Raw genomic sequence first — 15,721 nt, 5'->3', positions numbered from 1 at the left:
TGATTTAAGAGAGCGCGCATGCGCTCTCTCCGTGTAATATAAGCAGACAAAAATATTAATTACATTCATTTTAATTGAGGGTAGTCTTGACTTAATTTATTTAGGAAACCCATTTCCAATGTGTTTGTTTACATACCAAGATTGCTAAAAATTGTATTTCACTCAGTAAACAGATGGGTGAAGGTTGACCTTATGTGGGATCTTAAGACTATTAAATAACATGAACACAATTAATAGACAACTGACACAAAACCCTCCATCACAAACTGAAAAAGAAATAAACAAGATTCGCAGAATGATTTTGTATTCAAAATAATCATTTACAGTACTCCATCATTAAAATAGCTCCACTTTAAATTTCGGACCATTTTTACTGTGCAACGGGAGATATTATATTTTCCCAGTAAGTTCGGGAACTGCCTTGAATAAATCAGCAACTAAACCATAGTCGGATACTTGGAAAATAGGTGCTTCCGGATCTTTGTTAATGGCAATAATTGTTTTGCTATCCTTCATTCCAGCTAAATGCTGAATGGCTCCTGAGATACCGACGGCAATGTACAGATCCTAAAACAACAACAATCAAAGTATAGCAATTGCAAATTGGGCACAAAACCGTACAGGGGCCACAATCTTTCCAGTTTGTCCAACCTGCATATCATTTGGTACGTAGCCGGCATCGACAGCTGCACGTGAAGCACCAACAGCGGCTTTCAATTTATCAGCAAGATCGTACAACAACTTAAAGTTCTCGCCCGACTTCAAACCGCGACCTAAGCATCAGTGGTAAATACACAGAAATGAATAGTAGCACTTTACCTCCGCTGACAACAACATTTGCACTCGACAAGTCTGGCCTATCTGACTTGCTAAGTTCTTGGCTTACAAATGTATTTAAATCGGTTGCATAATCACCGGCGGGTGCGGGTTCGGATGCCGCTGAACCGCCTTCTAAACTGCTAGGTTCAAAGCTGGTACCTCGAACCGTCAAAACTTTAATTGGATCAGAAGCAGTTAAAGTTTGAATAGCATTTCCTGGGGGTCAAAATTATTAATAATACTTCTTAAGCTAATGGTAAAATTTACCTGCGTAAATACTACGAACAAAGGTATCTGCAGCCTTAATACCAATAACATCTGTAACTGGAGATGAGTCTAACTTGGCCGCAACCCTCGGCAGCACAGCTTTTGAGAATGCAGTCGCCCCAGCCAGAATATGCGTAAAATTAAACTGTTTCTGGGAAGCAAGTATCAAGGGTGTAATGCTCTCAGCTGTAAACCCCTTAAATGCGTCACTTTCGGCAACTAGCACACGTTTAACCCCTTCCGCTTTGACCAATTTCTCTACAGCCTAAATAGACAGTCAAACATGACACAGTACTAGACAAGTCTACATACCGGACCACATTTCGTTCCAACAACCAAAATTGTAATATCGCCTCCAATTTTCTTAGCTGCCGTCAAAGCATTTTGTGTGATCGGCGATAGGGCTTCATTATTATGTTCCGCGATAACCAACGAACTTTGTAATCGTTTCAGCTGGTTAGAAAACTACAAAAACGAAATAAGCGACTAATAAGACCATATAGGGTAGATACGTACTTTGGATGTTAAATTCCTGCTGCAATTAGAAAACATTGTTAAAGCGAACGAACACTGTAACGAAATGAACGATTCAACAATCCTCTAATTAAGGGATCAAAGTACAAAATTACAAAATAGATTAGGGAAGGTATGTAAATATGGTAACCTTAAAAGTAAGGTTATGAATCGTCGGGGTACTTTAAGATTCTGCTTGAGCCGAAGGAGTTTCTCCTTTTTTGTCTTTTAGAGATGGTAAAAGGCTTTAAAACTCAACATTTTTGAATATTTAGAAAATTTAAAATGTCAATTGAAAAAGACAGTGGCGGCGCAGTTGACAACATCCCCCAACGAAGATCGACGCCACTGACATTCAAGTAAACCTCTCTTCAATTTAGAGATCAAAACTGTGAAGATGAGGTTTGGTGACACCAGGGATTTGGGCCTAATAATGGTACCGGTTCTGACGCTTTTATTGAAAAATATTGGTTCCGATCCGGGTTTCGATTTTACAAATTAATAGCAGTTTTGGTTCGGTTTATAACGTTTTTTTCGGTTCCAAGGAAGGATCTGGAACAGTTCCAGTTCCAAAAATGAGCATTACACATATCTGTTTTGGGCTCAACTTCAGAGAGCAATACCGACACATACGAATAACTCTTATTTACTGTTTGTTTATAGGTAGGTATACGTACACTTGCTTAAAAACGTTGTAATAAAAACACATGCATATAGGATGGGAGGAAGGGGTTCACCACTGCCCTGCTTGTCTTAGTCAAGCAGACTCCTTGGGATGGATCAAGTTAAAGAGTTGGTAAAAGTTAGAAGGGATGCACGCTGTGCGGCCAATGGGAGATATCGGGGCTAAAGCACCCCCCAAAATTGTAAAGGGAATAAGTGCTTACACATAGACAAGAAGGGGACAAATGCAATGAATTCGATGTTCCGGTTGTCTTAGCGTCAGGGTTGCCAACGACAAGCTAAATTCGTTTGTTATTAATGCATTGTATTAAGCCAAAGCTCACCCCCCTCCCCCGAAAAAATGGTAGGTACTAAGACAACTCATAATTCTTGCACCTCCCAAAGCAAATTTCTGATTGCGCCACTGAAATCTAATATGGTGTGAGGGGAATGAGGTTAAGCGAAAAGGCACGCACCGCATCACAGTTTATTACTTAATGCAATGGCAAATAAACCTGGACTATTATACTAATTATGAAAGCGCACTCACTATTATTTATTAAATCAGAAAATTATTATTTTTAATGTTGCGCAATCGCGATTTTGACTAAATGCATTTCATTTATATGTACCAAATTTGGTTCAATTCAATGCAATAGTTTAGCCATATGGAAAATCGTCAAAATTTGAGTTTTTGTTACTTTGATACACTTGCGCATGCCCGATTCTGCCTATGTATATGTGTACAAATTTGGTTATAATCGATTCAAGCGGAAATGAGAGTACAGACAGACAGACCGACCGACATAATCGAGATTTGGATTCGGATTCCTGATGCTTTCCATAAAAAAGAACATAGGTATAATAAATCAATATCCTATACCAAAATGAGGATGTAAAATAAAATTCCGATTTTGAGGGCGTCTTTAGGTGCCAATAAAAATGTTGTAATAGTTATTGTTCTATATTCCGTTTATAAATATAAGACATTCCACCCATTTTGTTTCATTAAATACTAGGGCTTATTGGCAGTCTTTACATAATGGAATGTACATTAGTGTTTTAAGAATAATTTTACAGCCATTCATAAGTATTCAACAACAGTTACATGTGAATTAACAAAGAATAAATACAGCTACACATGTTCTGTTAATCATATCAATATAATACTGCCCTACCTGTCTAACATAAAGGTGTATCTGATATATAACAACATATTCTTTGAAGACTACATTACCATAATAATAAGGTATTGACTAAAAACTGTATACAACAAATAAGGACTATCTAAAACAATCTAAGATGACTGAATGCTGGTTGTATTTAAGCGACTTTGCTCGAGACCCAGTTGTTGTACATTATGCGCAACAGTGTCAGGTATTGGAAGTGGTTTGGCAACACCTATTCGCACGATGCCTTTAGGTGCTCCTTTCAATGCCTGCACGGCATGATCCAATGACGCATTTTCTAATACTGTATCATTAACGAATAACAAACGATCGCCAGGGATCAATCGTCCATCCATTTGTGCGACACCCCCAGGTACTAAACTTCGAATCACAATGACTGTATCATTTGGATCTATTGGATCTTGGTAATCCAATATCGAGAAACCTAAACCTCTCTCTCCTTTAACCAACTCTATTATTTGCGGTTCGGAGCTCCACATGGCTAAACCGGTCAAAGGTTCCAAGGATCTCGATTTCATTTTGTTAAACATATTATCTGGTGCGACGACCGAGGCCACACTGGTAGTGAGGGAACCGTCAGATTTTGCTTTAACTAGTCTATCAGATGCGGGTAACAAATTTTGAAGACTGCCACCTAAAGCCCCTCGTTGCGAAAATGGGGACTCTTGAGACACACGGTAAGCGGTGGAATTAGACAAACTTCGACCACACACCATTCGAACATTAATTGGCAATTCCTTTAAAATACTAACGACTTCGTGATGATTCATCCCCAGAAGTCTATGACCATTAACCTCGAGCAGCTCATCTCCAGATCTAAGCTTACCGTTCCTTCCTACAGGCCCTTCTGGTAATATAGACCGAATGTAATGATGAGGGCGAACCTCCTGTCCATCCTCAACGTCAACTGTACCCTCCAAACTGATTCCGAGCCCCCCTCGTTCACCATACTTGGTGAGCTGAGCGATAACGATATCGGTATCGGCCCCCATTATTTTTAACCACTTCGCCTTAATTGCCTCTTCGATGGCGACCGTTAATTCGGTTATTTCTAATTGCTTTTGCTTCAAATATCCGAGGTGATCGTTTTTTGTTTCCACAGGTTCTTCGTCTACCATATCGTCTGTGTAGTCCCCTTCTTCTGTCAATGGAAATCTGAAATTGATGTGAAAATAAATAAAATAAATTAAATCAAAAAAGTGTACACGGTTAGTAAACTTACAATCACATTGAATACACAACTAATGTAGGCAAGTGGATGGAATTAAGCTAAAATTGGTTATATTAGTAGAAGCTACAAGTCACAAGCATTAGTTATTATAACAACCATATCGCTCTAGCAGAACATCTTAAGGCATAAACCTGTTTAAAGACATGGTGTAAATAAAAATGAGATTCTAGCACAACACTGTAGGTTCGTAGGGCTGAAGTATTTATTACCGTGGTACTCTTGGAGGGCTGGACGTAATCGCCGGTTTAAGCTCGCTAGCTGCAATTGCTTGCTGCAACTGCTCAAATTTCGGCCCATGTAAGTACCGCTCCAAGCACAACTTGACTACGTTCCCACTACTACGTAAGACCTCGACCGCCTGCAGGTTCGTGTATCCCTGTAAGGAGCGGTCGTCCACCTCGACTATACGATCGTTCACTCGAATTTTTCCACTTAAATCAGCCGCACTACTTCTACTAACACTTTTTACAAATATTCCCGACAATTCCTCCTTTTCGCACACATAACCGGCGATGGTTATACCGAGGCCATTGTGATCTTTCTTTAATTCGACAGTAAACTTTTCCATTTCGGGGATTTTCACACCCACATCGATGTTTAACTGATTTAACGACGGCGACAGAGGTAAATGATTCAGTCCCGACACCGCCTTGGATTGATCAAATACCAGCGGATCAAAATCAGAGCTATTCTGGTGAAATATCGGCGCATATTTGTGTTGCAGAAGATACCGGTCTAGTTCCACTGGATCAGTTAGTAGTCGAGTCGGTACTAATGGGGCGGAACTACTCAAATATTTATAATCTGTGGAAGAAATGGAGAGATCGGCAGGTCTTGCGACAACGAGTCGAACGTGCGTTCCTGATTGTCTTAGTACTGTTGCCACTTGTTCCGATCCCATTTCATGCAGATTCACTTCACCAATCTGTAATAATAAATTACTTCAACTTTAATTCTTTATCAAACATATTTGTTTAATTCTCCATACACTGGATCTTCAGGTGTAGTATCAAGTAGGGACAACCGCTACCACATTTTGGAAGAAGCAATCACAGATGGAAAGGGGACATCCTTTGTACTCAAATTTGAGATAAACACAGAAGATGCTCAACCTTACATATCGATTTTCACAGATTGATGGATCCAAAACATCGTAACTGACAATTTTAGAACACCCTGTACCTCCACAATTTTTCTTTCCCAGAAATTATTTTAATTTGATTTAATTGCTTTTAGTGAGTTAAGTACACAAATAAGTAATCCATCACATAAAAAAACAAAAGGGATGACAGATAATAGTCATGAGAAAATTGACTTTTCTTGGTAGTTCTATCTGCGCCAATAATATTTCTACGGTTTTTTCCAAATAAACCAAGGGTCCGAAGTATTTCGTTTGAGACTGACAACCCAACTATCCTTTTTACTCAGAATTTTGGGAATGCCCTTTCCAATTGAGTAAAAATTAAAATCAAGAGTTTAAACAAATTTAAAAAACAAAAAAAATTATACAGGATGGTTAGAACTCTAAAAAGTAAGGAGACCAAAAAACAAACCAAGGCTCTAAAATGTATTAAAATGGCGTTTGAGAGGTCCAAAATTTTGTAAACATTTTCTGACAATGCCTAGAATTTGACGATTGCAGCATTTGTCTGGCAATTTGAAAGTTATCCCTGGCTAAACCCTCGTTACTTAGATTTGGTTAACGGAAAACGGAAAAGCTGTTGAATGTACTCATTAAAACAGAAAGACAATAAAAATTACCTATTTTAGACATAGAATCCAGTGGAGTAGTATAAAAAAATGTTTGAATCACTGTTTTGACCCAAAGTTGGTATTTTTTAAATCCAACACCCTATATACCTTAACATCAATTTTTGCAAGTATCACAACCTATATTTTTTTGTCTCTTTTATTTGGCGAGATTCGAAAAAATGGTCAAATATAATATAATAATAATAATAATAATTATATTGTATATTGTATTGTATTGTATATTGTATAATATTGTATGCGACTTCACGATCTATCCCATGACATATTGAAATTTCCTGTGTCACTTCCGGTGAAAACGTAAATTGATGAAACTTTTGTTTTTGAAATTCAATGCCTATGTTTTTTAAGGTCTTTGAAAAGAACAATCAATTTGTTGTACAGCATAAAATATGCATATGGTTGATATATACAAAGTGGAGAAATTTGTAATTCAATATTTAGAAAAAAAAAATTTTTTAGATCTCGCCAAATTGATTGTATGAACTGCCTTTAATTACCATGAATAAAATAAACAAAGCAAAATCTCCATGAGTCTATGGCCTACTATTTAATAACAGTAAAAAAAGGTTTTCATAGCTAAAAAAATATAGGGATACATCAATGTAATCAGAAAAAAGAATAAAAAACCAATTGACGTTAAAATATACAGTGTTACATTTAAAAAAATACCAACTTTGGATCACATCTCAGACACGGTGGTCCAAATTTTTGTTTGAATATGCCACTGGATTCTACGTAAAAATATTTACCTTTTTTTCTATCCTGAGGTGGCGTTTACATTGAAAAATTGGAAATTTCTTCCACAATGACTGCCTTTTGGGTCAAAATTTTTGGTTGAAATAACATTAATTCAAATATATAATGTTATGACATTTGCACGAAACAAAAATTATTTATCTAATTCCGCCACTGTCGCAGTTATTTAAGAAATAAGATCTTAAAAAAGTGCCATATACAGAGTGGCCCAACGAGAAGTATACAGAGGGCTTTTAGGGTATTAAATTTAGAAATTTCGAAAAATCCTCGAACATGTCAATTTTGTATTCGAGGGGGACAACTTTTGGAATACAAATCACGAACCCAAGTCTTCACCCCTCTACGTAGGGAGCTTAACCCCTAAAATTTTAAATAGAATCCTATGGCAAATGGCACATTATTTGAAAGCCAATTTAATCGTGATTACTAATCTGCTTTGCTTTTTAAATTCTATTGATTCGATTCGGAGAACTGACAGGTTCACTTAAGTTTAACAAACAAATTGAAGGGTCAAAATAAAATGTTTATAAAGGTGACTTAGATTAGATTGACATTTGTTTTGGTTTTTTTAGAAAAAACCATTTCAAATGCGAATTATCTCCGATACGAATCAATAGAATTTAAAAAGCAAAGCAGATTAGTAATCACGATTAAATTGGCCTTCAAATAATGTGCCATTTGCTATAGGATTCCATTTAAAATTTTAGGGGATAAGCTCCCTACGTAGAGGGGTGAAGACTTGGGTTCGTGATATTTGTATTTCAAAAGTTGTCCCCCTCGAATACAAAATTGACGTGTTCGAGGATTTTTCGAAATTTCTAAATTTAATACCCTAAAAGCCCTCTGTATACTTCTCGTTGGGCCACTCTGTATAATAATCTTGCATTTTTATCACAAAATGATAATAATTTGTTATCAAAATTAACTTCATTCACAAGCTTAAACCTTTAGCAACCATCGCTCGTTAACAGGCAAGGCCACAAACGCCACCTTAGATTGGTATGGCAAATGACAAGCAACTTGCAAGACAGCTAGTAATGCAATTTAAACCACATAGTAAGTTACTGGTACCAGTGGACCAGGTATGAAAGTAAATAGCTCGCTAGATTATTTACTAGCTCACTGGTAGGCTAGTTACTTGTACTAGTAGGTGGTACAAGTAACTTGTAAATGCCGCTTTACATTCGTAGTTAAGATATGATAACATATAAAAAAGTCAAACTTTCCGTTTTCACTGTGCATCTCATAAATAAATATAGCAAAGCGCTTGCACGTTTTCACACTAAAATTGAATCTGAATATCGATTTTGATATTTTTTTATATAAAAAAAAATCAAATACCAATGAATACCAAACGATCTTCCAGTTCGTTTTTGGGGCTTGGGGCGATAAGTCTACGTAGCTGAAAAACGACCTTTCTTATATCCTTAAGAACATGTGTACCGATTTTCAAAGTGATCAGACATTTCTTGTGCCAAAGTGTCATGCACATGGGCAGACAGACAATGCAAAATGATAAATGATTTCGTATCTCGTAAATAAAATAATGAATTATTATTATTAAAATATAAAAATTAGAGGAAAATTCTTTGAATCAGTGGGTCTCAAACTGATTTCCATGGCGCCCCCTTTCATAAATCTAATATTATCTCACGCCTCCCCCCCCTATTCCGATTAAAAAATAAAAAGTGCTGTTACTACACACGTATTTAATAAAAAAATTACAGGATGAGTTTTTTTTCATTATGGGGAAACCGTAAGAGAAACAAAGCCGTTTGGGGCAAATTTCTGCAAAATTGTATGGTGATTAATTTTCCCGAATTATGGCAAAAAACCGAAAAATGTCTCTTTCGAGAATACTTTGGCGTCCATTTATTTTCAAAGATATCAACAAATAATTTTAACAAAAGCTTGGTAAATTTTTCTCAACTTTCTGACGGTGCTAAAAAAGTTGTTATAGCCCATAATAGTATAATGGCACGACGCGACGCGAAATGAATATTTAATGTATAATTCAAGTTTTTCACAATCCAAGGTACCTTCAGTCCCATCTAACTCGAATTACCGGGACTTCACTAAATATTCAACCAACTAAGGTCATATGGGTATTTTCCCAGTTCAATCAAACCAGAGCAATTAATATTTATTTTAACTTTGGGAAAGACAAATACACTAATTATTTAAATCTAATAAGATTACCTAATGTGCCCATATTGGTCTGGCAACATGGAGTGCCTTTTGTACATTTGAAACTAATTTCAAATGTCTCACAACCTATACAATGTGTTTGAAAATACAAAAAAGTGAGATTCTGAACAATTTCCCTTACCATTGCAGGACAGCACGCGGATGCCGGCTGAAACAAACGGTTCTTATTGAATTCCCCAGGTCGCTAGAGTTCTTTAAAATGTGAACCGCAAAGTATATGAGACGGTATAACACATTCTAAACAATGTTTTTAGATCGATAATAATTAACCGAAATCCCCAATTAAAAAATAACAAAATGGTGAATTGAGGGCGCATGTCTAACCCTGCGACTTAATGTCACTTTCAATTGTTTCAATTTACATTTTAGGGGAAATTAAAAACTAGTCAATAGTGGAAGTTTTAATCTGTAAAGATTAAAGTTGTGTTACCATAAATAAAGTTGAATTGTGAAATAGTGTATATTGTTGAGAAGCGTATAATAGAATACTAGAAGTAATACAATTTCACCAAAGTTGATTTGTGCAATTTTTAACTTCTTTATCATTATTTTACGGGTAGCCGCTTTAGAATTAAAAAATTTTTCGAATTTGTATTTTGGTTAACATTTCCACATGTTCCGCTTCATAGCGAACGTGAACGAAAGTATGTTTGGCGATAAGAACTGGTACGTTTTCGATAAAAGTAGGCATTGCATTTGTTTGTACTTCTATTTATGAGTGAAACCAATGTTTTACATCCAGGAATGTGTAAAAAGAAGTGGAATTTGATCGCCTATATTTTCAATCCACTAAATTCACATGCGTATTTATTCAGAGTTCAATCCGAGGTTCAATCAAACCAAAACATTAGACTTTTTTCAAATTCATTTCAAATTTTAAGAGGAGATCAGAGGTAAAGGGTGTACCTATATGGGTTTATTCATTATTTTATGCAGCATGTTCTAGAAATAAAAATTATGCTATTGTGTTTTGTCTGTCCTGCACATCTAAACCCACTACTGTGGTTTTAACCTACTTTTACAAGAATTTTTTTGAATATGCCTCTCCATAAATTATTACCTGAAATTTAATTTTTGCCTTTTCAAGCAAGAAGCTAAACTGAAGATGAAACCTTACAGCCTGTAGAGAAAAAGAAAACAAACAACAGGAGAAACAAAGATTTATAAAATTCAGTTGCAAAAAAAGTAACAAATAAATGTTCAACTTTCCTAAATTGTTTAACCAAGAACTGATGCAGTTTTGATAACAAAACCAACAATGACTTCTAGACTTGCGTCAAACCTGATTACCCCACTTTCATTTACCATCTCCATCGCAGTTATATGGCTCAATTTCTTTGGGGAAAACCTCAAACAAATTTGATTACCAAAAACTGAAAATTAAAAAGTTGGGATGAAATGCTTCTATCCTCACGGTCTTGGTAAAGGAATAGCTTTCCATCAATTCCTGTCCCATCAGAATGAACTCAATTAAAGTCGTCTCAGGGTATTCACAAAATTCGAGATGAGTCAGTGGGATTAAAAATGTCGCACATAGCGCAAGAATATCTCCACACTAACCAAGAATTGATTCCCTGAAAATTCGATCATTATAGAAAATAATTCCTAATGTTGCAACCCCTTCAGTGAGTCCCTCTAATAAAGCACATAGAAGGCACATGTCAAGAATCAGAATCAAAAAAACATACGGAATGATTAGTTGCACAATATTCACCTGTAAAATATGATCTCCACTTTGCAATCTACCATCACGGTCAGCAACTCCCCCAGGTAAAATAGTCTTTACCACGACTCCCATCGTTCGGACACCAACTATGCCAAAACCAAGCCCGGTACCGTCATTCACTAAATCAATACCCTCCACCTGAGCCCATTCCGTACTTAGCAACATATCCGAGCCTGCCTTAGAGGAATCGCTAACGGCAGATGGAGATCTATGGACATTTTCTTCATCTGTCCTTGGAACGATCGTCAAACCTTGAGCTTTTTGTAAAATACGCAATGCCTAAAATGGAAAGTGCATAAAGGTGTTTTTTTATTTAACATCTAACTACCTCTTGATGTGATATGTTAGGATCTAATTGTTTTCCGTCCACTAAAAGTATTTTATCGTCCGAGACATTGAAGTTGTGCACTTGAGGTGAACTGGGAGAAACCGGTGCTGACGGCACCCTTTGCTCGTCAAAATCTTGCGAGTGATGGAAATCCTCCCCATAACCGGGATCATACAGTTCACCACCCGGAGGAACGTTTATGGCTAATTCGCCTGATGGAGTTATATCGAAATCGACGGGCAATATGGAGGGATGCTGTCCCAACTGTTGATTTAACTCGCTTAGGGAGTCTTGAACTGTCACTATACTTCTAAATATTGGATTCTCTAATACTGAAATTAATAAATTGAGATCTTGGTTTGTGTTTGCTTGAAGTTTGAGGTCATCTAAATCTTCTACTGTTTGTTTAATATCTTCTAATAACTGAAGAGCACTAGATATATCTGCGTTTAAATGCATTGAGTTGAATGAAATATTTAAATGTTTATAATAATTTACAACAAAAATGAACACAACAATCAACAGAAAGTAAATGATAACTGAGAACTGACAACTAAGCATTGATTTTTTTAACTTTCCCATTACATAAGCGACGTTGCCATGAAATTTAACATGTACAGGGTGATTCATAGTACAATGAGTTCAACAGTGGCAAGCTTACCGATGGGTGCCCATTAAAATTAAAGCAGAAAATTGGCTCACTTTCTACTGACAGCTATATAAAAATGCATTAGTGAATTCCTTCGAGATACGAGGATTGTATCGACGGATATCAGATGCAATTCATCTAAGCGGTCTGGCGACGCACCTCTTAAACTTTTGAAGAGGTCCGTGGGTCTAGCCAAGGCTGCAAAACATTATTGATACCATTCGTGAGCCCACACAGTTTGAAGAAAATATTTATGCCTACACTGCCTTACGAGATTATTTATTGACTTTTATCTTTTCATAAGCCCTCGACACCACTAACGTCGTTGACAACCATATAAAGATATGATGAAGGAAGGAAACCCAACTCGCTGGTGTCAGCACCTCTCGAATCGGCAGAATCGTTCGTGCCCATGCTGAAACAATATGACTAAAATAGGCATTTCGCGTTTCATTGTATATTTAAAGAGTAGCAAATTCCTAACACTCCGTCCATTATAAAATAAAGGCAATAAAAAAAACAACTTTTTCCGGTTTTCGGTCTCTGAATGGTAAGGCTCAAATGGAAATTGGACCACTTGTTGAACCGGGGCACGCCGAAAGTCTCGTCTTACTCAACAAACTGCTTCCAGACCTCTCGGATCGCAAGTGACAAGGAATGGCAAAGATGCTTGTATCACTAAGCGTAGATTGCGTCACTCCTCAAGAAGTTTTTAAGAAAGGTAGAGATCTCCGCCGTCATAAGCCTGTGGAGAAGGGAAAGGGTATAGAGGTTGTACAAATGGACTGTTTATTTCTTGATGCTGCAGTTTACTCCGTATGAAGCCATTAGTACCGAGCTTCGAGTTATTGCCTTTGAGAAAGATCTTCCAGTTTCGAACTTGCAGTACCGAAAAAATATACTGTTGTCGTCCTCAAGGCCGTATTTCCGGGTTAGGCACAGCACAAGAATTTCCCATGGATCGATTTAGAACGTTCAGTCATGGACATTAGAACGTTCCTTGAACGTCCACGTGAAGTACATACAGTGCAATTCATTTATTAATCTTGAAACTTAAAAAAATCTACGAGCATGTCAGGTTTATAAAATAAATTACACGGTCACGTGTTTGTCTTCATTCTTTGTACGTTTATTGCATCGCCTCAGCCATGATTAGAACAGCTTTTTTAATTTGTTGACACAATATACCTGAAAAATTGTAATTATTAATCAGCAATATAATATAGATAATTTTTACTTCCATAAGGATGAAAAAATAAACGATGCGCTATCTTAAACGAAATCTGATGGCGTACCGGTTGTAGTTGTGACCGAGCGCGTTGTTAGTAGTAAATTCTTACAAATGGCGACATGGAAACGTCCTTAATTAAAAAAAATGCAAATTATACGCTTTTCGCAAACGGCCTGGTCATTTGTTAAATAAATGAATGGTCATCACGTGTTATATGTTTATTGTAAAAGTATTTTCGTAAAGTTGTGTACAAAGGACATTCATGGGACGTATATTTAAAACATTACCAAAACGTTTCGGGACGAACATCTACTTATGGATGTTCATTTAGGTCCATGGGCATTCGTACATATAATGGACTTAAAACGTACGTATATATCTTTTCGTAAACCTTTTTTTCCGAAATAGTCGTGAAACCTTTGCTATTGCTGATTGCTTGATCTTTCTTTTTTATGCTCCTCTACTAGCTTTGCTTGAAGATTACACGTACCGTTTTGAAATGCACATGCATTTTTTCCAAATTTTCGATGTTAACTTTAAAACTAGGTACGACAAATTGAAATTTTGAAAATTCGCTCTTACTTCCCGCATAATTTTTCCGTCAGCGATCCATTTTTCCCAAAGCAAGTGCTTCTTGCAAGGCTCTCTCTTACTAAGAGCTGCACCGAAGATTTTGGATCTGTTGTCCAAGAAATTGGATTTTTGCCTAAAAAAAGTTGGAAATTAGTAAATCTTGTCGCGCCACCGACAAAATATCCAAATCCTAGTTTCCAAATTGGTTGGATAATTTGTCGCTTTATTTGGATTTGGATAATTTGGCGATAAAAATTGAAAATCTTGACGAAAACAATCCACATTTGCAAAATTTGTCTCTAAAAAGTTGGAATTTGAATTTCTTGTCGGTCCCTGGCCCAGACCTGAGCGGTGAAATCGTCAGTATACAAATCACCAGAATCCTCCAGCATGGAAACTGGATGTTGAACAACTTCTACAGCCGTCATGGAGACCCTTCTGGGTCTGCTAGATCTCCACGTGAGGAAGCATAGACCACTCTGGCATCCTTGCGTCTAAAAAATAGGGGGTTGTTAGAATAGCAGAGGTACAGTGAGGTGGGGGATAACGCTTAATTTATTCACAAAAAATAAATAATTTCAAAACAAACAAAGAATATAAAACTAAATTATCATATTATACTAAGATTAGGAAGGTATTTGGTAGTTTGTACTGATGAAACTTGTTTAACAATAATGATCAAAATTGTTTAATTCGCTCTGCTTCCGACATTATCTTCAATAAGCTTTGAACCACCTTGATCCATTTTTCCCAAAGCAAGTGCTTCTTGAAAAGCTCTCTCTCGCCATGAGCTGCATCGAAGATTTTGGATTTTAGATCTGTTGTCCAGGAAAATGAATTTTTTACCTAAAAAAAGTTGGAAATTTGGAACTGGATGTTGAACAACTTTCACAGCAGTCATGGAAACCCTTCTGGGTTTGCTAAATCTCCACGTGAGGAAGCAGTAGACCACCCTGGCAACCTTGCGTCTGAAAAATAGGGAGTTGTTGAATAGCAGAGGTACTGTGAGGTGGGGCTGGGGGATACACTCGAATTCTGAGCGAGGCGATTATTGCCTACCCAGAGAGGGCGCTCGGGCTCGCTCACTGCTCCATTCATATTAGGGAAACACTATCTTTCTTGATGAGGATGTGGGATCCCAACCAGACATATTCATATTCATCTTCACGGATGGATTTAAAACAATGGAAGGAACAAGCACCAGAGTTGCTAGGACTAACGCTTAGTGCAAGAAAAGTTCTTATGAATCTTAATGCATAACATAAAGGACAAAACTATCAGAATCTGAGGGAAAATTACCTGTAGGTTGGTTTCTGAATGTCACCATGCACTAGAGGAAGTAGTAAGCAGCAACGCACTTGAGCTCACACGGGTCAAAGGGGATGCTGAAACAGAAGGTAATGAGAAAGCCGATGAGTTAGCCCCACAGAACAGGTGTTTTATGATGATACAGATCCAGCTCTTCCACTTGCCACTATAAACTACTAAGAAATTATTTTATAATTACTATGACACCCAAACCCAACAGAGGGCTAGGTGGAACATGTTAGATTGTCGCCATGAGAGAAAAGTCTTCAAAGGACCATCTTGTAGCCTAGCGCGTTTTTGTACAGGGCTATCAAGAAAAAACTGGTTACTTGTGGGCATACTCTCTGGGCACTGCAAACAAAGAATTACAATCTTACATGATGTTAGAAGATGAGACGGCCACACCACATACTTTGTGCATGTGCCACTCTAGTCGAACAGACATTCCATGGTGGAGGCATCCTGGCCAGATCCAGATATCACACA

At 37.1% G+C, this 15,721-nt stretch overlaps 2 protein-coding genes across 2 annotated transcripts; both read right to left on the bottom strand.

Annotated features, from left to right (window-relative positions):
* Nucleotides 1-287: 287 nt before the first annotated feature.
* Nucleotides 288-1,789, bottom strand: LOC116167514 (electron transfer flavoprotein subunit alpha, mitochondrial). Its single transcript, XM_031482917.1, has 6 exons — nt 1,603-1,789; nt 1,399-1,551; nt 1,087-1,351; nt 820-1,035; nt 622-773; nt 288-567 (listed from the first exon to the last, which is right to left on the bottom strand). Exons 1-6 carry the CDS (start codon nt 1,636-1,638, stop codon nt 391-393), a joined length of 999 nt encoding a protein of 332 aa, XP_031338777.1. The 5' UTR covers nt 1,639-1,789; the 3' UTR covers nt 288-390.
* A 1,421-nt stretch (nt 1,790-3,210) lies between these two features.
* On the bottom strand, nt 3,211-12,038 carry LOC116167511 (patj homolog). The gene is made up of 4 exons (XM_031482911.1): nt 11,475-12,038; nt 11,135-11,425; nt 4,893-5,608; nt 3,211-4,607 (listed from the first exon to the last, which is right to left on the bottom strand). Exons 1-4 carry the CDS (start codon nt 12,033-12,035, stop codon nt 3,560-3,562), a joined length of 2,616 nt encoding a protein of 871 aa, XP_031338771.1. The 5' UTR covers nt 12,036-12,038; the 3' UTR covers nt 3,211-3,559.
* Between the last annotated feature and the right edge of the window lie 3,683 nt (nt 12,039-15,721).

The sequence above is a fragment of the Photinus pyralis genome, unplaced genomic scaffold, assembly GCF_008802855.1.
Source record: "Photinus pyralis isolate 1611_PpyrPB1 unplaced genomic scaffold, Ppyr1.3 Ppyr1.4_LG3b, whole genome shotgun sequence".
NCBI lineage: Eukaryota > Metazoa > Arthropoda > Insecta > Coleoptera > Lampyridae > Photinus > Photinus pyralis.
This window is presented reverse-complemented; position numbering and strand designations above follow the sequence as displayed.